The sequence below is a fragment of the Emys orbicularis genome, chromosome 7 (assembly GCF_028017835.1).
Source record: "Emys orbicularis isolate rEmyOrb1 chromosome 7, rEmyOrb1.hap1, whole genome shotgun sequence".
Lineage (NCBI taxonomy): Eukaryota > Metazoa > Chordata > Testudines > Emydidae > Emys > Emys orbicularis.
Window position 1 is genome coordinate 95189747 of NC_088689.1, and position 27910 is coordinate 95217656.

General features: G+C 41.9%; 1 protein-coding gene across 1 annotated transcript in view; it reads right to left on the reverse strand.

Annotated features, from left to right (window-relative positions):
* The window catches only part of IQSEC1 (IQ motif and Sec7 domain ArfGEF 1), a 685037-nt gene that overhangs the window by 629074 nt on the left and 28053 nt on the right, over positions 1 to 27910 (reverse strand). The window contains exon 2 of the mRNA XM_065408003.1: positions 16531 to 16547. Within this exon, the coding sequence (XP_065264075.1) occupies positions 16531 to 16547 (17 nt within the window). The remainder of the gene's footprint in view (positions 1 to 16530; positions 16548 to 27910) is intronic.

A 27910-nucleotide genomic window follows, 5' to 3' on the forward strand; every position in this document is an offset into this window, starting at 1 on the left:
AGCCATATGTACGAGAGATCCTTATGACTGCATGGTGCTAAAGGTTCCCCTCCCACAGTGCTTGAAAGAACGAGGTCTATGCAGCTGTAGTTCCATGTGAGCCTAAACTCTTGTTAGTGAATATTTTAAAATAGCTGGCTCACATGACAGAGATGATATTCAATATTAGTTCTAATCAGGAAATGTAAACCTTTCATCCATCCCTACTTTGGGGGCGACTTCAGTATGCTTCCTAATTCTGTTTCAGCCAGACGCTGGAGGGAGAATTGTTTGGAGCTGAGGGGTGTTATTTGAAGCTTTTTACAATTTTTGAATCCTGAAGAGTGCAAGTCTGTTGGTGACAGTGTGCTTTGTGCATACAGAACACTTGGTACTGGAAAGGAAACAATGCAGCAACAGCACAGCCTGCAAACAATTCCACATCAGCAAAGATAATGATAGTAACAAACCTAGCATTCCTTGGCTATCCCAAAGTGCTAAACTATTCATATAGGCCCTGATTCAATAGAACACTTAAGCATGTGCTTAACTCTAAGCAGGAGAGTAGTCCTGTCGACTTCGAATAGAACTGCTCACATGCTTAATTAAGCACAAGCTTTGCTGAACTGGGGCCTCAAGGCCTAGTCCTGCAAGATATTGAGCAGCCTCCACTTCAGTTGACATCAATAAGACTGGAAGGAGCTCCGTGCCTCCAAGGATCATGCCCCTTAAATTATTTTAGGAAGTATGTAAACATAAACTATTAAAAATAGAGGGTGAAATTTTGGTCCCATTGAAGCCAATAGGAGTTTTACTATTGATTTCCAAGCAGCTAGAATTTCATCCATAGTTTTAAAATTAATGGAAGGAAGAAGTTTAAGAATGGCAAGTTACAGGTTCACTACATGTAGAAGTGCTAAGCCTTTTTGTAAGACATATAAAAAAGTGAATTAGCTACATATTTGCCAGTGTCTCTTCTCCCTCTGGGAGAAAGTTCTCAGTCCAGTGGATATGAAAGGGTACGTCTTCACTTACATCCGGGTCCGGATGTAAGCAATCGGCTTTCTGAGTTCGATTTATCGCGTCTGGTTAAGACGCGATAAATCGATCCCGGATCGATCCCGGAAGTGCCCCGGATCGATCCCGGAAGTGCTCGCCTTCGACGCTGGTACTCCAGCTCGGCGAGCGGAGTACGCAGCATCGACGGGGGAGCCTTCCTGCCGCGTCTGGACCGCGGTAACTTCGGACTAAGGTACTTCGAATTCAGCTACGTTATTAACGTAGCTGAATTTGCGTACCTTAGTCCGAAGTGGGGGGGTTAGTGTAGACCTGGCCAAAGAGGTAACTTCATTTTAACAATGTGTAAGTAGTAACCGCAGGTTAAGTTTACCTAATTTACTTATACCTTTAAGAACTACTGCTACTTACACCATTGGGAAACAGAAGCACATGGGGCCTAATCCAAAACCCACTGAAGTCAATGGGAGTCTTTTCATTGACTTCAATGGACTTTGGATCAGGCACTTAATTGCTCTGTGCAATATCTATGAGAGGATGACTTCTCCAATATCCAAAACAGGCTCTTGGGCATTGTTTCTTAAATGAAGACATCCACACTGCAGTAAATGGGCCTCAGAATCAACTAGAAGACATCGGGGATGACTTTTACTGCAGGTTTAATTATTTTAATCTGGATTTAAATCAATTTAACTTGTTAGAAGATCAATATATACAGCACTTCCACTTTCCAAAGACTAAACATTGGTTCTCATATACATTGGTGAGCATAAAAGTATTTTATTACTGAAGTATAAATTCAGGTGTGTACAACAAGCCAATGTTATTCCAGCATAACTACCAGTACTGCATTATTAACAATAAGACAAACCTTTAATTTTGAACAAACAGTTCACTTCAATTCCCCATCTGCAGCTCTTGCAGAAGAAGTGACAAGAATGTTTTATTGTTCATAGTAAATCAAGACATTACTCTAAACTTTCCCCCCCTAGCAAATATAAACCAGCAATACATCATATAAAAACACATTACTGCAGTGTTGGGAGGTTCTTCTTGTGCTCAAGAGCTTTTAAATTACTATTTTTATGCTCACAACATTCAATCTGTTGATCCGCATAGGAAAGTCAAATAACGTGTTACTATGTAATATACATAGTCATCTAAAGTGTCAGTCTTAAGACTACTTGTAATCATCTCCAACTGCTGGTATTAGAAGCTTGCCAGCATTTTTGTCATTTACCATTATTAGTCTGAAATCAGTAGTCATTACTGCCAGCTGTTGGCATAAGACAGTCTACTGTTATGCTGATTTACTGAGATGGTTTGAACTGAACAAAAGGAGACACAAACTGTAACTATATACCAGCACAACTTGCATGAAACAATGACTTATTGGAAGTTTCACATGACAAAAGTATCTTCATTACCATAAAAGTAGCACATAAAAATTATATTTCAAGCTCAGCTGTGACCTATTGAAAGGTAGTTCAGTTTTATTTGGCATGAGATATTATACTAAAACAAAAATCATATCAAGTGTCCAGAAGAATGGCTACATAAATAGAGTCTATTAGATGATAGTTAATTTTTATAAATGTTGATATAAAAATAAAAAGGCTGTATAATGTTAGTAAATAAGTGTACAAGTATAGTAAAGCTACACTAGCAGATACATCATGGTGTCTACAGTATAAAACTCAGAGCTTGCTAAATGGATAATTTCAAAGATTAGTAGACATATTAACACTGAGATTATCTAAAGTTTGAGACCTGAACATGGTGATACTTGCCTATTTATGGCCAGTGTCCTGTAGTTGATTTCTAAAATTACAACAAAAAAGCTTGAAAAATCTAACAAAACCTGCCAAAAGTGCATGCTTAAAATGTGACACAAGTAGTTAAATAAAAAATCTTATTTTTTTAAAAAAGAAGAGATTAGATACTAGATGGCTCAAGAGATTGGTAATGGGATAATGAGATTTTTCAGCATTAGGCCACCAGTTCAAATCCAACCCAGGTCAGCGGTGATTGAAAAATAGGCTAAATGGTTTTGGTCTTACTGGTGTCAGGCAAGCAAGATTTGGCCTGATATTTCTATCTAATGGCAATTAAGTAGTCTATTTGAAATTAGTCCAGTTCCCAATGGGAAGGTTCCACATCACAACAGCTGGCACTAATTAGAATCCTTGTTTATTGCCTTTAGCATTTGGGTGGGGAAGAGGGGGTAAGGCTGGAAGTGGAATGGGGTATCAATTTGCTATTTTGATTTAATGGAGTGGGATCTTGTTGGGAGTGGTTCAAGGCTGCATAGCATCTTTACATTTGGAATTTCTACATACTTAAATAGTGCTAGGCTGCCTGAAGCTGTTGGATAGGCACCTTAGTTAGCGTTAATAATTAAAAAAACAAAAACACGCTAAACCAAAACAGAGCTAGGAATTGGAGCAGCTGGGATAGATGAAGGAATTTGCACATGCTGTACCTGTTCTGTGGGCACAAAGAGGATTTCAATATTCAGGGCTGTCAACCTGGCACTGTCCATAGGCATTAAATTCCTCCTGGTTACAGACAGCTAAATGTATCTGTAGTGATACAACAACTTTGTTTTTTTAAATGACCTGTACTGTGCAAAGCCAACCAGACTGACAGTTGGGCACTGCCATCTTCTTCAGGTTTCAATTGCATTAACATCAAAAACAGATAAGAAAGGAAGAAAAAAATCTCTCTGAAAGTTCTGCAGGCTCTTTAAGTATACTGGATGCCACTCGGTACGGAACTAACCATAAAATTATTTATCTATCCATTTTAAAAATGTCAGCTAGAACAGAAGCCATAGTGCAGAGACACATCAGGAAACCAGTTTAATTTGACTACATAATGATTATTAGTACAAATCTGTACTTTTAGCCTTGTGTATGCATTCTGTTGAAATGTCATCTTCCCATCCCACTGCCAGGAATTCATAAACATGAACAGATAAAGTTAACCTGTAACTCAGGGGCATTCTAGTAGACATTGGAGGGCTGCCATGATAAAAGCGTACTGCAGGCTGCAGCATGTCTTGTTGAGATTTAAAGCAGAAAGGATTAACAGTCAGGTGAAGAGACGGCACAACTGAGAGAATTTCTGTTGGCCTACAGCACAAGAGGGCCCACAACAGGATTGAGAGAGAGATTTTGAACTCCTAGAGAGATTGCTTCCTCAATGGAAGAGTGGAGTTCTATCTACCATACAGAATAAACTGACAAAGCACAGAGAGACCAGGATAAGAGATCTGTGGAAATGGTAAGAACTGGATGAACTAAATAACCTCAAGGCATGCTTAATGCTGTTTTACATGGTGGGAGACAGTTTAATTTCCTATTAATAGCTTCAAAGATACATAAGGAAAACTTTGCAATAGAAATGTAAGTTCTTCCTCGTTTTTAAGAACCTTCTTCTCTAGATTTTAGCACTATTTTATACAAATAAATCTTTTGTTTCATCCTAGTTTATGCCTAGTACCATTTTGTTGTCAGGGAAGATAAAAAAGGGGAATCTTAAAGGGAATAAGCAGCCTAGCTAATTTACCCTCTAAATCACACTGTGTTTAAACAGTACATGAGATGTATCAGGATGCTTCCACTGTGACCTGAACAGCTTTATATTTATGAATGGAGGGTGGCTGCATAAAGTATTGCAATAAATAATCCTCTTAGGAACTGCCTTGTATTGATGACATTTGCTAATAAGGAGAGATCTATGAAAAACGAGTGTGAGCGCACACACACACAAACAGTGGGAAACAAAATAAAAAACAAAAATAAAATCGATTCCAGTAACTCCCGTATTCTTATTCAAATAGCTCCTGCAAGGTTTTCTAGCTCACCAGCCAAATCTGAGTTAGAGGAACATGCTGCCATCAAAGTCTGCTGCTGCCAGTTCAGTGTTCGGCAATATCACAAATTTCCTGTTCAAGTAGTTTGCAAATCTAAGGAGCCATTTAAGAAACACTAACGGTAACACTGGAGGTCTGTCTTTTTTTCCTTGCCATTTAGCAGTTCATTCTATAGTGATCAAGACAATCAGTTGTTGCACTGGGTAAGTCTTAACAAGACCACACAAAATATTAATTACAGAACAGGGTTCTTGCAAACAGCCTCTATCATCAGACAAGGCAGTAAGGGAGGAAATTCTTATACCATCTTGGATTTCATGATCCTGCAATATATTCTGGTATGTAAGCTACTGGGAAGCCCCAGGATGCCTGCAGCTTTTAACTCCATTGTAGCACCCGCCCTATCAGAGGGGGAAACTGGGTCCCACTAAGCCAGTGTAGATGGAAGGAAAGGCAGGGGAGCAAGCCACCAGATCGCACCCTGGAGAGAATACCTTATTGGATTAGGGTGGGTGGATTGGCAACCATTCCCCCAACCCTTGAGACCATAACATAGGGAAGTAATAATGATAGCCAGCTAAAAAGTGGGCCCTTAACCAAACTAACAGTTTTAACAAACAAAAAATATTTGTGTCTGGATAAAGTGAAGGACAAAGAATTGGAACAGTGCTTATTTTAACAGAAACAGTTCATCTAGCCCTAGTTACATGGCATCTATAACTGAAGGAAGACAGACATTTTTTTCTACCCTACAAGGACTAGTGGAAGTGCAGCAGGTGGTAATACTGATGTTGCCTGTCTAATTCCAGGCCAGAAATTTGTCAGTCAGGTATGGAGAAGACTGAAGAACAGCTCAACTCCAAAAAGGTGTAAAGCAAGCCTCTCTGACCTGCACTTTTCCCCCAGTACTAAAGCATTTTAATTAACTTGTTATTCGTTTGGAAAGTACTCCTAACATGCTCTTATTTATGCAAAACCAGTCTTTAAATTCATGGCTTGTACTAAAATGCTTTTCTATTGCATTCATAAAGTATTCATTTCCATCCTCTTTAGTTATGCAGTATGCCGGACTTGAGATTTACTTAGTGGAAAATAAATAGGGTAATTCTTTAGAAACTTTGCAACTCCCATTGGCTGGCATTCCATATTGCCATTTTCTATTGAGCAATACTATTACTACTAAAAATAATGAAGATATTCTTCAACTCCTCCATTGTTGTTTATGTACAACTTTATACTAGGCTCAAGCAAAGCTCCCTTTCAAATTAATGGGAGTTTTATCTAAGTGAGAACCAAATGGAGTAGCAACAGGTGCCACAATACAAATGAAGCCAGGTACTCAGATAATGGCAGGCTCCCCTCATTATGCTGTATTTCATGAATAATATTAGGTACCTTTATACTATTAAAATTTATCAGTGTTAAAGTATAGGATGTTTTTGTTTAAATCACAGCAGATTGGCTATGTCATTTTGTAAGCATGTTGTATCATCCAGTTCAATATATGGAAAGACATATTACGAATGGTTAATAGAATATATGGCAATTATATTCCTCTTTTACAGGTAACTGTCAGGCTGACGCTGACCCCATCTAAGAGACTAACAACAGCCCAGTGACTTCATGTAAGTCATATCAAAATAGATTTGGTTTAGGTTCCCCCTCACCTCAGAGAGCTTACAAGCCACTAGATCTTTCACCCCTCTCAAAGGGACCAGTCCTGCAAGGTAATAGGCAGCCTCAGCTTTTCCTAAAGTGAACGGGAGCTTAGAAGGCTCAGCAACTCATAGAAGGAAATGCCCAAGTCATGAGTGTAACTTTTAAACTAGCAATGTTGGGCTATTGTCAGTCCATCCGGCCTTCAGATTTTCTTAGCTAAACTTGTGTGTAAATATTGAGTGCTATAATGTAGCAGGCAGTTTCAGACTTTTTCAGGTTCAAAATCATGGTTGAGATATTCAAAGAACAAGAGACTGGGGGGGGGGTGAGGTAATATCTTTTATTGGATTGACTTCTGTTGGTGAAAGAGACAAACTTCTTCAGGTCTGGGAAAGATATTCAGGCTATGTCTACACTGGCAATTGAACAACAAAACTTTTGTCTTTCAGAGGTGTTAAACCCCACGCCCCGAAAGACAAAAGTTTTGCCGTGACAAGCGCCAGTGTGAACAGAGCGCTGTCGGCAGGAGCACTCTCCTGCCAACAACACAAATGCCACTCATTGGGGGGGTGGAAGTTTTTTGTTGGCAGGAGAGCCATGTCACTAAAAGCTGTGTAGTGTAGGGTAGTGTAGTGGGGAGGGATAGCTCGGTGGTTTGAGCATTGGCCTCGTAAACCCACGGTTGTGAGCTCAATCCTTGAGGGGGCCATTTAGGGATTGGGGGCAAAAAAAAATTGGTCCTGCTAGTGAAGGTAGGGGACTGGACTTGATGACTTTTCAAGGTCCCTTCCAGCTCTATGAGATAGGTATATCTCCATATATTATTATTATTACATAGCCAGAGTGTCACAGCTAAATACAAGGTGGATTGTTTAGCATAAGCAGTTAACACATATTCAAAGGGATCAGTCAAAGTAAAGTGGCCCATTAATGCCTCTGCAGTCATAAGAGGAAAAAGATGGGTTAGTGGGTTAAAGTTTGTTGTAATAAGCCATAAATCCAGTGTCTTTATTAAGACCATGATTATTAGTGTCTAGCAAAGTTATAAATTTAAGCTTCCAGATTCATCTTTTAAAGGTTTCCTTTGAGGATGAGGACTGAGAGGTCAAATACGGAGTGACTGTTTTGTGAAAAAAGTGTTCTGTGGTGTTTTTGTCTATCATTTTTCAGTGTGTGTTTATTCAAGTGGATAGTGTCGTTTCATACACATAGTTATTGGGGCATTTAGTGCAGTGGATAAGGTACACCACCTGTTGCAATAGGCATGTGTAGGACCCATGGACCTTGAAAGGAGTGTTATGGGGGTATTGATCAACAGAGCAGTGGAGATATGTTTGCAGGTTTTGCATCTGTTATGGCAGGGTGCGGTGCTGCTGTGAGGTGGTGGGTCCTGGATCTGTGGGGAGCTTGCTTCTGATGATGAGCTTGGTGAGGTTGGAGGGTTTTTTCCAGACACTGATTTACTGGGCACTTGGGATTAGGAATCCAACATTATGCACCGACTTTTAAAAAAAATCTTGGTGAATTCCTGGATCCACTGAAGTCAGTGGCAAAGTTTCCATTGACTTCAACAGAACTAGGATTTCACCCCTGGCCTTTATGCAGAAGTTCGCTGATTAATGATAAATGAGTGCATATTTGGGAACGCTGCTTCCTCTAGAGCCTACATCGATTTTTGACACAACAACATTTTTACATACAACTTGGAACAAGGGGCCCTGTGAGCACCTACAACTCTGCTATTGGTCACGGAAGTGTCAGGTACATAGTGGCCATTTGAAGTCCATTTATTTACAAACTGGCAATAAGCTACCAATGAAAATTTTGGCAGCTGACCTTCTTATTGGTCAGTGATACAGTGACCTTAGCAACATAGCCCAAACAAGGTTGTTGCCAGCCCCACTGGACATATATTTCTAGTCTGGGTTTTAGGTGTGGTTTAAAAAAAAATTGCTAATTACAAAAAGTGGAGACCAAAAAAAAAAATCAGTTTTTTTTTCACATTTCTGAAGTCAAGTGTTGAATTACGACAGAGTGCTCTAGGGGTAAGGTCAGGTGACTGATCATCAGGGCTCCTGGATTTTGTTTCCACCTCTGTCACTTCCTTGCTGTTTTACCTTGGGCAACTTATTTAGCAGCCTCAGGTCTGCTTTACACTATACCATTAGGCTGATGCAAGGTAGCTTTCATTGATCTAACTATAGCAGTGTCTACACTAAAATTTCTCTCCTGCTAATGTAACTGCCCTACTACACCAACTTAATAATTTCACCTCTATGAGCGGCGTAGAGTCATGGTCGATATAGTTTGGTCCACGCAGTGTCAGTGTGGACATTGCATTGCTTACGTCAACTGTTACTAGCTTTAAGGATCCATCCCACAATGCCCCACACTGACAGCACAATCGATACAAGTGCCCCTGGTAAGGACGCGCACCCCCAACACAAGGAGCAAAGCGCAGACACGCACAAGCAATGCAATTACTCTGGCGGCTCTATGCAGATGTAAGTTAGGTCAACTTAATTCTGTAGCGTAGACATGGCCTCAGTGTCCACATCTACAAAACTGAGAGAATACTTAGCTGTCTCACAGATGTGTTGTGAAGGTCAACTATTTGTGAAGTGCTATGAGCCTCAAAATGAATAGTGCTGCAAAAGCGCAAAGGATTTTAATTAACTAGGTTTTAGCTCCATTAGTTTTCTGGCGAAGTGGGGGGCAGGGTTTGGTACTACACTGAGCACAATGTAGCAGAGCCAAATGCTTCCCTACTCACATGAGTCATCCCATTGATTTGATTTCACAGTAGAACTTGGCTAGTAATTCACTCTTAACATAAGAATTATATGGGACAAAAGAGAAAAAGTGTCAACATCCCCTAGGTTCTTATCATAATGTCTTGTGGCAACTTCCATGTGGTCATCTTTAGTCAGTAGTCAAAAAAACCCATTAAATTTAAATAGGGGTACAAGAATAAAACAATTGTGCAAATGCTAGAATTGATCCGACAGCTCTGACACACAGGAGTAGCCCTGACTTACTTTAAATCAATAGGCCACTCACATCAGCAATCAAGACTCCAAGGTCAGACCCCTACATTCTACTTATGTGTTCCTCGACAGTGTTTTACGTATTCAAAGGTGGAGGGGGGAGGTGGAAGTCACACCAGTTCAGAGGGCTCAAATAATGTTTATAGGTCAGTTACATTTGGACAAATTTCATCCTTGAGTTGGTGGGATAACTGAGCAAGAAACACCATTAAAAGAGAAATCAGAATTTATTCAATTGCAATGTAGATTAGTCAAAAAAGAAATCTCAAAGAGATCCTATGCATAATAAAATCTCTAAAAAGCTTAAAATAAAAAAGCCAAGCGCATCACTTAACTGCCTTTGATTACCATCTCTACTGTTCTCTAATGTCACATTTCTATATGAAAGCTTAAAAAGAGAAAGTTACTTTAGAAAATAAGCCAAAATATTACTGCTATTTCAAATCAGTTCTTTTCTTCTTTTTCCAGCAGCTTTATTTAGAAACCACTATCAGATCACTGCTGAAAAATTGAAGTAAACTGAGACAAGAGGAATGAGATTTATTAGCTTTCACATAGGGTGAAAACAGCAAGAGCTAGAACAATATGATGCATTTTAAGTTCATTCTAAAATGCAATAAAAAGCTTAAGACACAGAATTAATATTTTTGCTTCATTACATTTGCCTATTTTCCTGGCCATACACAACATCACACCCACTCACACACACAGGATTTTCATTAAAAATTAAACATACATTTTTTCTGAGAAATTAAACGCAATATGTTGAAGATAAGTGTACCATGTATCTGTTATAAATTGACAGCTTGACGGGGGGGGAAAAAACATGCTCTTTGAAAATAACTTTCTCTTGGGTGCCCTAAATTTTCTCATGTCTAACAAATAATTATTTATGCATATGTGACAAAAGTGTAGAAGATAAGGCCAAGGGAGATTTCCTTAAAGAAAATCTAGACCTATTTTGCACAGAATGATTGGCTGAGTGTTTGAAAGGTGAGATGCACTTCTTAAAATGAACACAGTGTGAAATGTATTTAAAAATTAAAGAGATGCTTATGTTTCCTGGAGAACTCCAGACTCTACTTAGAAATGATTTTCATAGACTCATAGTAAAGTAGGGCTGGAAGGGTCCTTGAGAGTACATCTAGTCCAACCTCATGCACTGAGGCAAGACCAAGTATACCTAGACCATCCCTGACATGCGTTTGTCTAACCTGCTCTTAAAAACCTCCCAATGACTGGGATTCCACAATCAAGCTTGCAAACCTATTCCAGTACTTAACTATCCTTATAGTTAAAAAGCTGTTCCTAATGTCTAACCTAAAATTTCCCTTGTTACAGATTAAGGGATGATTATTTCTTCTCCCATCCTCTATGGATGTGGAGAACAAGTTGAACACCATCCTCTTGATAACAGCCTTTTATATATTTGAAGACTTATGTCCTTCCCCTCCCCTCCGGCACCCAAATTCCCTCCCCCCACCCCTCCTGGCACCCAAATATTTTCTTCTCTAAATTAAACCTACCCAATTCTTTCAGCCTTTCCTCATAAGTCATGTTTTCTAAACCTTCCATCATTCTTGTGGCTCTCCTCTGGACTCTATCCAATTTGTCCACATCTTTCTTAAAGTGTGGTGCTCAAAACTGGACACAGTACTCCAGCTGGGGCCTCGCCAGTGCTGAATAGAGCAGAATAGTTACCTACCACATCTTCCATACAACACTCCTATTAATAGATCCCAGAATGACATTAGCCTTTTTCACAAGAGCACCACACTGTTAACTCACTCAATTTGTGACCCACTATAACCACCAGATCTTTTTCTGCAGTACTACTGCCTAGCCAGTTATTCCCCATTTAATATTTGCATTGTCCTTAATCCCAACCATAACAACTGTAACTGGATTTCAGACTAAGACCATGTAGGAAGGTATGGAACTGTTCTGCTGACTCTACTTGGTATCCAGAGCAAGCTGAACTCATCAGCTCTAACCCGGGAATATAGCATAACAGCAATCCTATGGTTTCCCTTCTCTTTATAAATAAAAGGCCTCATTCAGCAGCCAGTCCATTAGTAAATCTCCCATTGACTTCAATGAGAGTCTCCTGCACAGAGCAGCTAAAGAAGCAGATCCAAAAGCAACTACGTGGAAACAACATAATTAATAGTTAATCAGGTTTTGCTATGTAATCACCTTTTGAAGTTTATAATCCTGTTTTTTACAGTCAGTCTCCCAGCAACTGACTTTGATGTCTCAGAAGATTAATGACCCCATCCAAATGAAAATTTACACAGCTTTCTGGACAGTACAAGATTCATAAAGCTGCACATGCTTATCTCAATTTTAAAAAAGAAATCCAAAAGCAAAACAGATCTGTATTTGGGCTACATATCAGAGAAGAAAGCCTGTGTTAAACTACTTTGGAGTCCAGAAAAACAGCAGGACCCCACATTTAAATGGCTCAAAACAGGAAGGAGAGGCAAATGCAAAAATTTAAATCCAGGAGATTGCTGCAGGGCTTATAGACTGCCTGATCACAGCAATCCCCCAGTAACAAGTCTCCTAGAAGAGCTGCCTTCATCAGACTCCAACTCACTTGGAAATATATGAACTTCTGTCTCCTGTAAGGGGCAGGGAGAGGAAGGTGTCTGAAAATGGGCTGTAACCCTTGATACACCATAGCTTACCAGGCAAGCTCTTTCCTTTTATTGGGAACTGGGCAGTAATAATGGCAAATAGACAGCATGCTTGCAAAATCCTAAACAGAAATGGTAGTGAAACAGCTGTCAGCTTTGACTTTGTTCTCTCCTCCTTGAAAAATAAAGTTTAATTTAAACTTTAGAGAGGGTGGTTTTAACACTCGGTGTTCGGAGTGCAGCTTAGTCGATTTTTATGATGTACAGAAGCCTGAATGCTTCAGTGAAGGAAGGCCTGTTATAAATAGCATTACTACATTTCTCAATCTCTCTCTCTCTCACACACACACACACACACACACACACACACACACACACACAGAGTCAGAACAGTGAAGGTATAGAAAAGTGACTGCAGATAAAACAATGAGGAGTCCTTGTGGCACCTTAGAGACTAACAAATTTATTTGGGCATAAGCTTTAGTGGGCTAAAACCCACTTCATCAGATGCATGGAGTGAAAAATACAGTAAGCAGTATAAATATTACAGCACATGAAAAGATGGAAGTTGCCTTACCAAGTGGGGGGTCAGTGCTAACGAGGACAATTCAATTAAGGTGGAAGTGGCCTATTCTCAACAGTTGACAAGAAGGGGTGAATATCAAGAGAGGGAAAATTACTTTTGTAGTGCTAACAAGGCCAACGCAATCAAGGTGGATGTCACTCATTTCCAACACTTGACAAGAAGATGCGAGTATCAGCAGAGGGAAAATTACTTTTTGTAGTGACCTATCCACTCCCAGTCTTTATTCAGGCCTAATTTGATGGTGTCCAGTATGCAAATTAATTCCAGTTCTGCAGTTTCTCGTTGAAGTCTGTTTTTGAAGTTTTGTTGTTGAAGAATTGCCACATTTAAGTCTGTTATTGAGTGTCCAGGGAGATTGAAGGGTCTCCTACTGGTTTTTGAATGTTACAATTCTTGATGTCTGATTTGTGTCCATTTATTCTTTTGCATAGAGACTGTCCAGTTTGGCCAATGTACATGGCAGAGGGGCATTGCTGGCACATGATGGCATTTATCACATTGGTAGATGTGCAGGTAAACAAGCCTGGGATGGTGTTGCTGATGTGGTTAAGTCCTATGATGGTGTCCCTTGAATAGATATGTGGACAGGGTTGGCAACAGTGTTTGTTGCAGGGATTGGTTCCTGGGTTAGTGTTTTTGTTGTGTGGTGTGTAGTTGCTGGTGAGTATTTGCTTCAGGTTGGGGGGCTGTCTGTAAGCGAGCACTGGCCTGTCTCCCAAGGTCTGAGAGAGTGAGGGATCGTCTTTCAGGATAGGTTGTAGATCCTTGATGATGCGCTGGAGAGGTTTTAGTTGGGGGCTGTAGGTGACGGCTAGTGGCGTTCTGTTACTTTCTTTGTTGGGCCTGTCCTGTAGTAGGTGACTTCTGGGTACCCTTCTGGCTCCGTCAATCTGTTTCTTCACTTCACCAGGTGGGTATTGTAGTTTTAAGAATGCTTGATAGAGATCCTGTAGGTGTTTGTCTCTGTCTGAGGGATTGGAGCAAATGCAGTTGTATCTTAGAGTTTGGCTGTAGACAATGGATCGTGTGATGTGGTCTGGATGGAAGCTGGAGGCATGCAGGTAAGTATAACAGTCAGTAGGTTTCCGATATAGGGTGGTGTTTATGTGACTGTTTATTTGCGCTGTAGTGTCCAGGAAGTGGATCTCTTGTGTGGATTGGTCCAGGCTGAGGTTGATGGTGGAATTCCTCAAGGGCCTCCTTCCCATGAGTCCAGATCAGGGGTCTCAAACTCAAATGACCATGAGGGCCACATGAGGACTAGTACATTGGCCCGAGGGCCGCATTACTGACACCTCCCCCCCCCCCCCCGCTGCCCTCGGCCCTGCCCCCACTCCACCCCTTCCACGAGGCCCCGCCCCTGCCCCACCTCTTCCCACCCCTTCCCTGCCCCCATTCCAACCCCTTCCCCGAAATCCCCACCCCAACTCTGCCCCCTCCCTGCCCCCAGGGGGTGCAGGAGGGGTGTGGGGTGTGGCGGGGGCTCAGGGCAGGGAGTTGGGGTGTGGGGTGCAGGAGGGGTGAGGGGTACAGAGGGGGTCAGTGTGCAGGGTGCGGCAGGGGGCTCAGGGCAGGGGGTTGGGGTGCAAGAGGGGTGCAGGGTGCAGCAAGGGGATCAGGGCAGTGGGTTGGGATGCAGGAGGGGTGCGGGGAGAGGCAGGAGGTTCAGTGCAGGGTGCGGCAGGGGGCTCAGGGCAAGGGGTTCGGCTGCAGGAGGGGTTCGGGGGCAGGATCTGGCCCGGCGCGTACCGGGGACAGGGCAGGCTCCCTGCCTGCCCGTCTGCCCTGCCCCCGCGCTGCTCTGGGAAGAGGCTGGAACGTGGGGAAGGGGGGAGGGGCGGAGGGGCTGTGTATTTCTGTTGCTTCAGGCACCACCCCCAGCAGCTCCCATTGGCCGCGGTTCCCCGTTCCCGGCCAATTGGAGCTGCTGGGGGCGCTGCCTGAAGCAACAGCGACACACAGCCCCTCTGCCCCCCCTTCCCCACGTTCCAGCCTCTTCCCGGAGCGGCACAGGGCAGGGCAGGCAGGCAGGCAGCCTGCCCTGCCCCTGGTGCACGTCCGGCCGGAGCCGCTCTAGGTAAACACTGGGGGAAGGGGGGCAGGGGGGCTGCGAGGGGCTCGCGGGCCACAGAAAATAACCCCACGGGCTGCGTGTTTGAGACTCCTGGTCCAGATGATGAAGATGTCATCAATGTAGCGCAAGTAGAGTAGGGTAATTCTTCAACAACAACAAAACTTCAAAAACAGACTTCAATGAGAAACTGCAGAATTGGAATTAATTTGCAAACTGGACACCATCAAATTAGGCCTGAATAAAGACTGGGAGTGGAGGGGTCACTACAAAAAGTAATTTTCCCTCTGCTGATACTCACACCTTCTTGTCAAGTGTTGGAAATGAGTGACGTCCACCTTGATTGCATTGGCCTTGTTAGCACTGACCCACCACTTGGTCAGGCAACTCCCATCTTTTCATGTGCTGTAATATTTATACTGCTTACTGTATTTTTCACTCCATGCATCTGATGAAGTGGGTTTAGCCCACAAAAACTTATGCCCAAATAAATTTGTTAGTCTCTAAGGTGCCACAAGGACTCCTCATTGTTTTTGCTGATACAGACTAACACGGCTACCCCTCTGAAACCTGACTGCAGATAGACACTTTGCCCCCTTTCCTGTGATTATGTGGGAAGTGCACAGAACATGGGAAGAAAGTTAGTCATGGACCTAGGCAACACATCAGACCACAGCACCATGGGTCAAGGTACAGAGAAATATGGTAGTGTCCTGGGGTTGGGTTCCCGGTATCCTCAGCTTCCACTGAGAGTGAAGACCAACCAGTGCATATACCAGGAGGTACATGTACCCATGGCAATGGGCAATTAGCCTGTTCCTTAGACAGGATCTCTTTCCACTGCTAAGACTGTAGATCTCATTACTATGCACTGCACATTGAATCACAAGACTGAAGATCATCAAATGGAAGTTTAATAGAATTACATCAAATTGGAGGAGCAGCAGATAAACCGGCCTTTTCACAAGCACAGGTGTTTGAGAAAACAATCTCAGAAACATGGTATGGGTCAGACTTTGTCCCAGTTACATCATTTGACTTCAGTGGGGCCAGACAGGTATAACTGGACACAGAATTTAATACATAAAAGTTAAAGTCAGAGGAACCAAAAGGCAATCTAGGGTCACTGCTTTGCAACCCATGTTCAGTCTTCAGAGGATTTTAACAGGCAAAGAAACAATAAAGTAATAGCTGTTCAGCTAATAAAAATTGAAAGCAAGTGAGATGGATTTGGTTTGGGGTTCACACAGGACCGGTGCTACCATTAACGCAAACTAGGCGGTTGCCTAGGGCGCCAAGATTTGGGGGCGCCAAAAAGCAGTGCCCCCAATTTTTTTTTACAGCGTTCCTACGCCCCCTCCCCGAGCGCGCGGTCGCCGCTTCACTTCTCCCGCCTCCCAGGCTTGCAGCGCCAATCAGCTGTTTGGCACCACAAGCCTGGGAGGGGAGGAGAATTAGAGCGGGGGCGGCGTGCTCAGGGAGGAGGCGGAGCAGAGGTGAGCTGGGGTGGGGAGCTGCCGCACGGCTCCCCGGGCCGGGTGGGGTGGGGAGCTGCCGCGGGGGTGCCTCAGGGCGGGTGGGGAGCTGCCGCAGGGCTCCCCACCCCAGCTCACCTCTGCTATGCCCCCTCCCCGAGCACACCGTCGCTGCTCCACTTCTCCCGCCTCCCAGGCTTGCGGCGCCAATCAGCTGTTTGGCGCCACAAGCCTGGGAGGGGAGGAGAATTAGAGCAGGGGCGGCGTGCTCAGGAAGGAGACAGAGCAGAGGTGAGCTGGGGTGGGGAGCTGCCGCACGGCTCCCTGGTGGGGGGAGCTGCCACGGGGGGGAGCGCCTCAGGGCGGAGGGGGGGTGGGAAGCTGCTGCAGGGTTGGGGGGGGGGCGCGCAAGGTGGAAGTTTCGCCTAGGGCGCGAAACTTCCTTGCACCGGCCCTGGGTTCACAGCCTAGAAGACAGAATGTTTAACATGTACCAAGTTTGCCCTCTTCACTTGTGAATCCCAAACTTCATTAAAAATTCTTGTCTTGTTTCTGAAGATTACAAGTGCAAACAGTATCTAAACCCTGGACACACAAGCCTCTTACTACTCACAAAAATACATAGAACAGCCTACACCAAGGCTAGTCTCTAAACCATGCACAAAAATGTATGCAGTAAACCAACATCAAGCAAGCAAAAAATACAAATAGAACTAGCAAAGAAAGCTATTGACAGCAGACCTCATCAATACAGCTTTAAGAACTTACGTAGACCAATTTAGAATGAGGTAGATATCAAGTTTATCTTTTTAAGTTGTAAAACAAGTTTCATAAAGATTTGTTATAAAAGAAAGATCTGTTAATAAATAAAAAAAAACTAATGGAAAGATTTAAACAAGCATCTGAAAGCACGGATGCATAGCAGTACTATGAAAACCTCTGTAGCGTCCCTCCTCCCCGAACCTCCCACGCCTCCATATTCCACACACTCACCAGCTCTTTGTTTGCTTCCCTTCCACGAGGTGGTGCTGCTCAACACCTTTCTGCATCCTGCCTAGTGTCACTAAAACAAATGGTAGCACATGGCATAGGGGGCAAGCAGGGGGAAGGAGAGAGAAAGAGAGAAAGGGACATAACTGATGGACCTCATGGAGGGTTAAGACTGGCTCAAGCAGGAGAGCAACTGGCATAAAAAAAGTGCAAAATCAAGAATGAAAAAAACCAACACTAGATAAGCCACATGAAGAAGAGAGTCAGTGAGGAGCATAAGAAAGAGAGGAGGGAGCAAAAGAAGAGGCAAGATGCAGCAAACATGTCAGGGCATGACACAAGGACATACCAATAGTGGTGAAGAGGGTGATAGAGCTTCCCTCAGAGATGGTCAGCGTCTAAATAAAACTAAGAAGCACATCACAGGGTTCAAACTCTGGGGAGCTAGAAAGTCTGTGAGTGGGGAGAAGCATCGTATGCAATAGAAGTGCCTCAGTGGAGTGGAGATGAGTGTGCTTCTTGAGCATGAAGGGAAGCAAGAAGGAGGGGACATGGAGCTGGATGGAGAGGAAGACACCAGTAATAGCAGGAAGAAAGTGCTTGGGGGCCTGAGCTATTGCCTATTTAGGTGGTGAGTGCTCTTATCACTCATGCACTTCGTTTTTCTGGTGCTAGAGTTCAGAGTAAGCAAACCATTACTACAAGCAACTACATTAATTCAGTTTAAGAAATGACAAAGCAACAGAAGAGGAATTTTAGAGGCCTTCTGGATAACATCTTTATTTAGCAGCATATTAGCTCCACTTTGCTAGCACACAAGGACCATAATGGAGACTGAATAAACGTGTATTTAAAACAAGCCCAATGCTCGTCCATGTAATTTGTGTGTGCAAACAAGTCAACAAGAGCTATTTATTCATTATGTTTTTAGACTAGAATAAATCCTTCAGATAATGTATTTTGTTTTCAAGGCTATTCTGCTGGAATGGCAGATGATTAATGTCTAAACAAGATATACTCCGAGTATAATGTTTCATTACTCTCTTTCAAAAATGCTTTATTTCTCTTCATTCCATTATATGTTCCAGCTAAACATTTTGAATTTCCTTTTCTATCACACATAGTTTGTGAATTAATTATTACTAATGTCAGGCTGCAAGAGCAGCATGCCATCCACCAAAGATATTTTCTAATTTAAGGGATTTTTATGGTGCCCTTGGAGAAATATATCTAAATGTATATGCAAGGTAATTACTATAGAGGGAAGCAAAGTACTCCAGTGGATATTGTAGTGGACTAGGAGTCAAGAACTCCGACTTGCTACATTTGCTGAAAAAAGTCATTTAGCTTCTCTGTGCCACAATTTCCTCATCTGTAAAATGGGTATAGATAGTTGCGGTTATTCACCCTTGTAAGAAGCTGTGAGCGCTACACATGAAAAGTGCTAGTTATTATAAGTGCAAAGTCTGAGCTAATGTAGCCAGCCATTCTTTATTTGTGACATTATGTCACAAAGTTAAGGAAAATGAGAGTTTCCCTCCATATTATCTTAAAATCAAAATAATATGGAATTACATTAGCAAATAAAGAAAAAGGCCAAAGCATCTGCTTTGGCAGTCAAACAAAGCATTTATTTAAGGTATTGTAAACATGTGCAGACATTATTATCTATTAAGACTTGGCTTTCTAATCCAACTAAAATCAGACTTTCAATCACTGGAGGTCAAATACCCTCTCTCCCCCAATACTGTACCAGGGCAAGCAGCCCAAACAGGGAGCATCGATTTACCCTACACTTCATTATTCTTTGGAAATGGAAGGGATCTGCTTGAGTCATGAATCTTTTGTCCCTTCCTGACAAACACAATCCAACTAAAATTGCTAGCTGATAAATTGATGGAAAGCCTGAAGCAGCACATTCTAATTTAGTTTCTATTACTTTCCCTTTCTAGAATAAAGAAACACAATTCATTTTAATTGGTGAAGATAATGGGATACGATGGCCATCAATTATTAAGGCTGACTTCTTGAAAGAATCCCTTTATCTGAAAAGGGAACAGATCTATAAACGGTTACGAAATGTCAACTTGTGATCAGTTCTGGATGAATAAGAATTACTGGTGAAATATCATTCATACTCTCCACCAATAGAAACATCTATTCAGCTGAACAATGAGTGGGAAATATTGCATTTAGCTGAACAGTTGACATGCCAGATTTGAAATATTTAGTAGGCGCTTCATTTTAGCAAGAAACTTAAAAATCTACTTAAAATGGGTTTTTCCTCTTTAAATGGCCTTATTTGTTGCTGATTTTTTGTTTGTTTTGCTTTAAATGGAGGCCACTCTCTGCCTTTGGCCTTTTTGTAGAGTTTTGGATAAAGCTGGTTGGTAATTTTCCAACAATGTTTTTTATTGGAAAATGCCAATTTGTTGAAACCAAAATGGTCTGCGGGAAGGTGTTAGTTTTGACAAGTTTTTCAAACAAAAACAAATTGAAAAAAGATTTGAAATTGTTGCAAAGTTTTGTTTTGGCCTTTTCCAAATTAAAAAAAAAAAAAAAGTCTTGTTTTCTGGTTCAAAATGACTGTTTCAAAATGTCAGCTAATTATAGAGGAAAAAAATTAAACGGTCAAAACTGAAATGCTTCAATTCATACAAACCAGAAACATTTTCAAGTCTGACACTTCAGTCCAATCTGGGACAGGAAGATTTTTTGAGGTCTCAAAAATTTTGGTGGGACAACAAAACAGTTTCCTGCCCACCTCTAGTTCTGGGTTTTTTCCATTGAATCTCCTTTTTTGTACTGGTTTTATTTCAATTCTTACAGAAATGCAAACATTAGGTGGGCAGATTTACCGACTGCATTTTAGTAGTGCTACAATATAATAGAACGTATTTATTTACTTAATTCCCTATCATTTTATTCATTAAACCACAATATAGGAGGGAGTACGCCAATGACATAAATGGGCAGAGGTAGGCAAGACAAAAGATCTAAATGAACTAAAATTAAATAAAGCTACAAAGACCTTGGTAAATCAGTTGTCTTTATCAACACATTTAATTAACTTTATGTAGGTATTTGAGCATCATGGGTCATTGGAAAGGTTATCACTACCAAAATATAATTTCAGTTAAATAGCATGGTCTCAAAGTGACTCTCTCCTTCCATTGTAAAAGGCCTGGATTCATGTTAGCTCACAGCCACTAGGACTTGAAAAGAAGGATTTTAAGCAAGTTCTCAGTAGTACAGCATGTCCCATTTGTGAGGAGGGATGAACTTTGTGGGAAATTGTTGGGGAATGCTAAAGCTGTTTCCTGTGAGTAGATTCATGACAACAAAATTGCTACAGTAAAATGGGAGACAGGCAAGGACCCAGGTTGCTAATGGAGATCATCCAATCTCAAAAGTTACAAGTAATTCCATCAACAGCCTGAAAACTGCCAGGACACCTGGAATTCTGCCCTGACCTCCCGCCACCCTCTTCCTTATCTTGAAGAGAACATGCTTAGGAATATATTACCAATATACATGCCTTGTAAGACTGTGTCTGTGTGTAAGTGTGGTCAAAAAGAAATAATATGATTTTGGTGAAAGCCAAATAGAAGATTTGGAAGTAAAGATTGAAGTTCATTGATGTCAGCAAGTTCTCCTGATTTATCATATTATAAAACAAATGAAGCTCAGTACTGAAGCACTTTTTGACACAAAATTGTGGGAAAGCCACCATCTACAGCCTACCAGTTGAGACCTAAGTTCATAGTCCAAATACATCAGGGGGAGGAAGGGAAGAGCAGGATTGTTTTAGAGAGTGCTAGACAACTGCCTGAAGGGACAAAGGAAAACTAACCAAAATGTGCTGAAAAAGCTACAATTGCGCTTGTAAGCTAAGAGCCATGAGAAAGTCTAAGCCATAACCCACTACTTGTCCACAACATTAGTTATGGGGAAAGGCAAGTAAAGTTAAATCAGTAACTCAACATTTTTCTGGTATGATGGTGTAATATAGTCCACACTGAGTGGAGAAAGCAGGGACAAATGAAGTTGTGGAAGAAAAGCTCTTTCCCTTTATGTTACGTAAGAATGGCCATACTGTGTCAGACCCATGGTCCATCTAGCCCAGTGTCCTGTCTTGACAGTGGCCAATGTCAGCGGCTTCAGAGGGAGTGAACAGAACTAGGCAATTATTCAAGTGATCCATCCCCTTTCATCCAGTCCCAGCTTCTGGCAGTCAGAGGTTTAGGAACACTCAGTGCATGGAATTGCATCCCTGACAATCTTGGCTGATAGCCATTGATAGACCTATCCTCCATGAACTTAGAATCATAAAATATTAGGGTTGGAAGAAACCTCAGGAGGTCACCTAGTGCAATCCCCTGCTCAAAGCAGGACCAACACCAACTAAATCATCCCAGCCAAGGCATTGTCAAGCCAGGCCTTAAAAACCTCTAAGGATGGAGATTCCACCACCTCCCTAGGTAACCCATTCCAGTGCTTCACCACTCTCCTAGTGAAATAATGTTTCCTAATATCCAACCTAGACCTCCCCCACTGACCAAAACTGGACACAATACTCCAGGTGTGGCCTCACCAGTGTCGAATAGAGGGGAATAATCACTTCCCTCGATCTGCTGGCAATGCTCCTACTAATACAGCCCAATATGAAGTTGGCCTTCTTGGCAACAAGGGCACACTGTTGACTCATATCCAGCTTCTCGTCCACTGTAATCCCCAGGTCCTTTTCTGCAGAACTGCTGCTTAGCCAGTCAGTCCCCAGCCTGTAGCGGTGTCTGGGAGGCCTCCTTCCTAAGTGTAGGACTCTGCACTTGTCCTTGTTGAACCTCATCAGATTTCTTTTAGCCCAATCGTCCAATTTGTCTAGGTCACTCTGGACCCTATCCCTACCCTCCAGCGTATCTACCTCTCCCCCCAGATTAGTGTCATCTGCGAACTTGCTGAGGGTGCATTTAATCCCATCATTCAGGTAATTAATAAAGATGTTGAACAAAACCGGTCCCAGGAACGACCCCTGGGGCACTCCACTTGATACCGGCTACCAACTAGAGATCGAGCCGTTGGTCACTACCCATTGAGCCAATCTAGCCAGCTTTCTATCCACTTATCTAATTCTTTTTTGAATCCAGTGATACTTTTGACCTGGCAACAAGAGCCACAGGTTGACTATGGGAAGTGTGTGAAGAAGTATTTCCTTATGTTTGTTTTAAACCTGCTGCCTATTAATTTCATTGAGTGACCCCTGATTTGTGTATTATGTTAAGGATTAAGTAACACTTCCGTATTCACTTTTTTCACACCATTCATGATTTTGTAGACCTCTATCACATCCCCCCAATCTTTTTTCTAAGATGAATAGATCCAGTCTATTTAATCTCTCCTCATATGGAAGCTGTTCCATACTCCTACTAATTTTTGTTGCCCTCCTAATTTTTCCAATTCTAATAACTTTTTTGAGATGGAGCAACCAGAACAGCACTCAGTATTCCATATGTGGGCATATCATAGATCTATATAGTGGCATTATGATATTTTCTGTCTTATTATCTATCCCTTTCCTAATGGTTCTTAACATTGTTAGCTTTTTTGACTGCTGCTGCATGTTGAGCAGATGTTTTCAGAGAACAATATACAATGACTCCAAGATCTCTTTCTTGAGTGGTAACAGCTAATTTAGACCCCATAATTTTATATGTATACTTGGGATTATTTTTACAATGTGCATTACTTTGCATTTATTAACATCAAATTTCATCTATCATTTTGTTGCCCAGTCACCCAGCTTTGTGAGATCCCATTGTAACTCTTTGCAGCCTGCTTTGGGCTTATCTATCTTGAGTAATATTGTTTTGTCCGCAAACGTTGCCACCTCAATGTTTACCCCCTTTTCCAGATCATTTATGAATATGTTAAACTGACTGGTCCCAGTAAAGATCCCTGGGGGACATGTTATTTACCTCTCTCCATTCTGAAAACTGACTATTTATTCCTACCCTTTGCTTCCTGTCTTTTACCAATTACTAAGCCATGAGAGGACCTTCCCTCTTATCCCATGACTGCTAACTTTGCTTAAAAGCCTTTCATGAGGCACCTTGTCAAAAGCTTTCTGACAGTCCAGGTACACTATATCCACTGGATCACCCTTGTCCACATGTTTGTTAACCCCCTCAAAGAATTAAAATAGAGTGGTGACGCATGATTTCCCTTTACAAAAGCTGTGCTGACTCTTCCCCAACAAATCATATTCATCTATGTTTCTGATAATTCTGTTCTTTACTATAGTTTCATCCAATTTCCCTGGGACTGAAGTTAAGCTTACTGGCCTGTAATTACTGGGATCACTTATGGAGCCCTTTTTAAAAATCAGCATTACATTAGCTATCCACCAGTCTTCCAGTACAGAGGCTGATTTAACCAACAGATTACATACCATACGGTTAGTAGTTCTGCAATTTCATTATTATAAGGATCATTCTAAATTTTAATTATGATTTTCAGTGTTTGTCTTAGACTTATCAGTGACTCTTGTTTGACCAAACAATATAATGCCTACATTTGATTTGGGCATTACACCAATAAATTACCTTAAAGAAAAGAGAAACAAATTTCAATAGAATTAGGGAAGTGATTTGCAAATCCTATCCATGACTATTGTATAAAATTCCTCTTTGGGTTAGTGCTCTTTTGTGGAAGGGGGTTATTTCAGAACCCCTTCTTAGAATTGCAGCCTTCCATTCAATTAGAGATGGTGGATTATGCCATATTAGAATGGCATTTAATCTGTAATGACATACATTAACACAAGATGAAAGCTTGTACTAGTCATTTGAGACTACTTTCAAATAAAAACTTTTTCTAACATGCTGCTCTGAAGGTGCATATATTCAGTACACAAGTACAGAGACTCAGAATTCCCATCACCACCAATTCATCTAAAAAAAAACAAAAAAAAACAAAAAAAAACCACAACCCAATCTAAAATGTTAAACAAATTATTCCACTTTACAGTACTGAGACTGAAAGCTCAGATGAGTGCACTGAACAGAATCAAACCAATTACTTTTTTTTTTTTTTTGGCTCCCCAGCTAAGATTTCATGTAGATGTCCATACAGTAAGTATCCTTGGAGGAAAATAAGAATGTCTCCCTCTGATAGAACATTGAATGAATGGCCTAGTAAACAAATGCTTTGTATGCAGTAAAGTCTAATTCAGTAGACACATGCACTATAGGAGAATCTCTCCCTAAGTCTCTAGTGGGTGGGATTGTCAAAAGTGTTCCGCACTGGCCTAACTCTGCCCACTGAGCTTAACAGGAGCAGAGTTTGGCTAATGCGGAGAAGTTTCAATAGTCACCCCTGGTAAGTTTGCCTATCCTCTGTAAGGTTGTGTCTTTGCAGCATAGGCTAGGAGTAATTATTGAATTGCCCATTGTAGTCTCAGGAAACATCTGGATCTCTTCCCTCCGCAAAAACATTTCTTCCACAGCTATTAAGATGGTTCATAAACAATAACATATATTTACACTGCCCAATTATAGTCTTAGTCATACTCCTTGCACAATCCTCAACAACTCATCTCCCTCATTGGTGCTTGTGTCCTTCCAATATTTAGAGACTTAAGGCCAGATTTTTAAGAGGATGTAGGCACCTAATGTCTATTGAAAATCAGTGGGAGTTCAGTGTCTACATGTCTTTAAAAATCTGGCCCTTAAGCCCCAATCCTACAAATACTTACCCATGTGAGTAAGCCTTTCTAGGATCACGGAGTTAGCATTAAATGGGTGTAGCTTGGCTAAGTAGGAATATAGTTTTAGTTCTCTAAAGGTTCTCTTCTTCACAAGCATATGGTCAACCCCAAGCATTCACAAATCATGAGAAAGGGTTAAAAATAAAACCATAGGTTCATTTTATTTGTCTTTTGGTTTTAAGTCTTTAGGTTCACATTCTTCCATTCCTCTGCAACCATGTGTGACACAGAGGCCTATTTGTGCCAACTGACAAAGGGTTCACTGCTCTTTACAAGCAACTCCTGCCTCAGATCTGACAAACTAACTACACCTAATACACCACTTTCATGGTATTCATCTTTGAAGGGTAGCACATAAGGTCTCTACTTAAAGTTTGCAACTTATCAATACTCAACCAATGAGAGAGGTGTGTACACATAATATTTAAGGGATAATGGAATTATATTGAAAACTATGCTGTATAGTCTTGAAGTCAAAAGTTAGTCAGCAGGGAATCATGTGTTTCAGTGATGGCCCATTCAGGTGGGAGGGAGTTGTCACCCCTCCTGGTCAGCCAGTGATGTAATGCAAGGATTAATTGTCTACCCTTGCCCCATCCCAGAACAGTTAATGGAAAACCAAAGACAGTGCAAACTTACAATCAAAACCACTGGAAGTAAAAAGGAACGTAAGAGACAGTGGATTGCCCCATCTATGAATAGAGACAAAAGACCAATTCAGTATTGCACAGATGCTCTGCATTCATTCACTGAGGAGACTTCTTGTTGAGTGGGGGTGTTTCATGAAAATTTGGATCCTGGTTCCTGTGAAGCCATCTCACGCCGCAACAGGTTGAACTTTGGGGAAAAACCTACTTTATTAGCTAGGAAAGGTAGTTATTAATGAGTGTAGGTCCTAGTTTGCTTTTTAGTATTGTGTTTTGTATTGTAACCATTCATTTCCATCACTCTCTTGTTTCTAGGAATATAGGCGCCAACTCCGTGGGTGCTACAGGGCTGGAGCACCCGCAGAAAAAAAAATTAATGGATGCTTAGCACCCAGCAGCAGCCAGCTCCCCCTCTTCCCCCCCCCCAGTGCCTCCTATTCGCCATTAGCCCCACCAATCAACTCCTCCCCCTCCCAGTGCCTCCCACCCACTGCAGTCAGCTGTTCTGCAGCATGCAGGAGGTGCTGAGAGGGAGGGAGGGAGGGGGAGGAGCAGGGATGGGGCATGCTCAGGGGAGGGAGCAGAACTGGTCAAGAAGAGGCGGGGCAGGGGTGGAGTGGAGGCAGAAAGAGGCAGGGCAGGGTGGGGGCTTGGGAGAAGGGGTGGGGATGGGGCCTGGGGCGGAGCAGGGGGGTTCAGCGCCCCCAGGGCCTGGAGAAAGCCAACACTTGTGTTTTGGAGAACCCCTATTCGGTCTTAAATCTTCTTTTGTTTTATTCTAAGTGCTCAAGTGCTATGCATTATGCAGAGCAGTGATTTAAAGTAAAACTGGGAGCAGAGAGTCTGGGATTTCTGTGAGGAGCCACTGTTGGGGCTGGATATCACAGGGGAATGTTTCAAGGGGACGCAGACTGAGGTGTAACTCTTGTTAGCCTGCAAGGCAAAGGCAAAGCTTGCATAACCCACAGGAGAGTGTTTGAGTGGTTGACAGGCTGCCAACACCCAGCAACCTCAGGCAAGACTCCCTTATTACTAGAGAGGCAGGGGCTAACAAGGTGACTCTCAGTCCTGGGTACCCAGAGAACCATCACACCAGGAGGACTAGAAATTTTCATGTAAGAAAAAAACTGAAATTCTCACACATTCCCATGGCTATATGAGCTGGGGGCTTTAAGGGAAAATAAAAACGACACCCAATATCACAAGACTTAAAACAAGTTTGCATGTATGGGTAATACTGGACCACTAGCTCATTATGGGGCCTCAAACAAGTCCCTTAACTTCATTTTATCTGTAAAATGAGCGTAATAGCAGTCACCTGCATCACAGAAGCATTCTGAGCCTTCATTGTTCGAAAGGCACTTTGCAATCAATGGAAGAAACCATACAAAAATAAGAAAGAATCCTAAAAATCAAGGCTTGGTGAGAGTATCTGGCAGCACAAGTACTTTCCCCTGGGCTAGTAGATTTCATCTTTGGGCTAATAAGCGTCAATGACTTTTTCAAAGCCCTCAATGACATAATTATGTAGCATTTCAAACATTCAGTACAAACGTTAACCTATTACTTTTCTTCCTTCAGGTGGAAAAGACTCAACTCTAACCCAAAGGCTAGTGAGCATGGGTTTGCAAGAGAAGAAAAGCTTTCCATAAATAATAGTTAAATAAAGCAGCACAATTAATGTAACTTAATTGCAAGCTCAACTTTTTAAAATAAACTATAATCAACACCCAAGGAGCCTCTGAAAAATGACAGGCTACCAAATGTGAACTAAACAAAATACATCTGCAGGGCCTCCTTTAGGGTGTAGCTTTGAAAACAAAGTGTAAACCAAAGGAGAAAGAAAGACTCTCAGCTGTGTAGCAATACAAAAATAGAGGGGGGAACTATAAATACAAAGAGATCCACATTAACATAAGAACATTGTAAGAATAGGGTCAGTGTCAGCTCCACTATACAGTTTTTACACATTAGGAGCCAGTCAGTCACACACCAGTATTAGGAAACCATAGCAATTACTTGCTCTCTGATGGGGCTAAAAAAAGTACAAAGCAGGGAAAGCACACTGACTGGCAGAACATTTTGGAACTGGGATTTGATGGGTTGGGAAACAGAGGTAGTCTTCTAAAAGGAAGCTTACTTACGTAAGTAAGGGAAC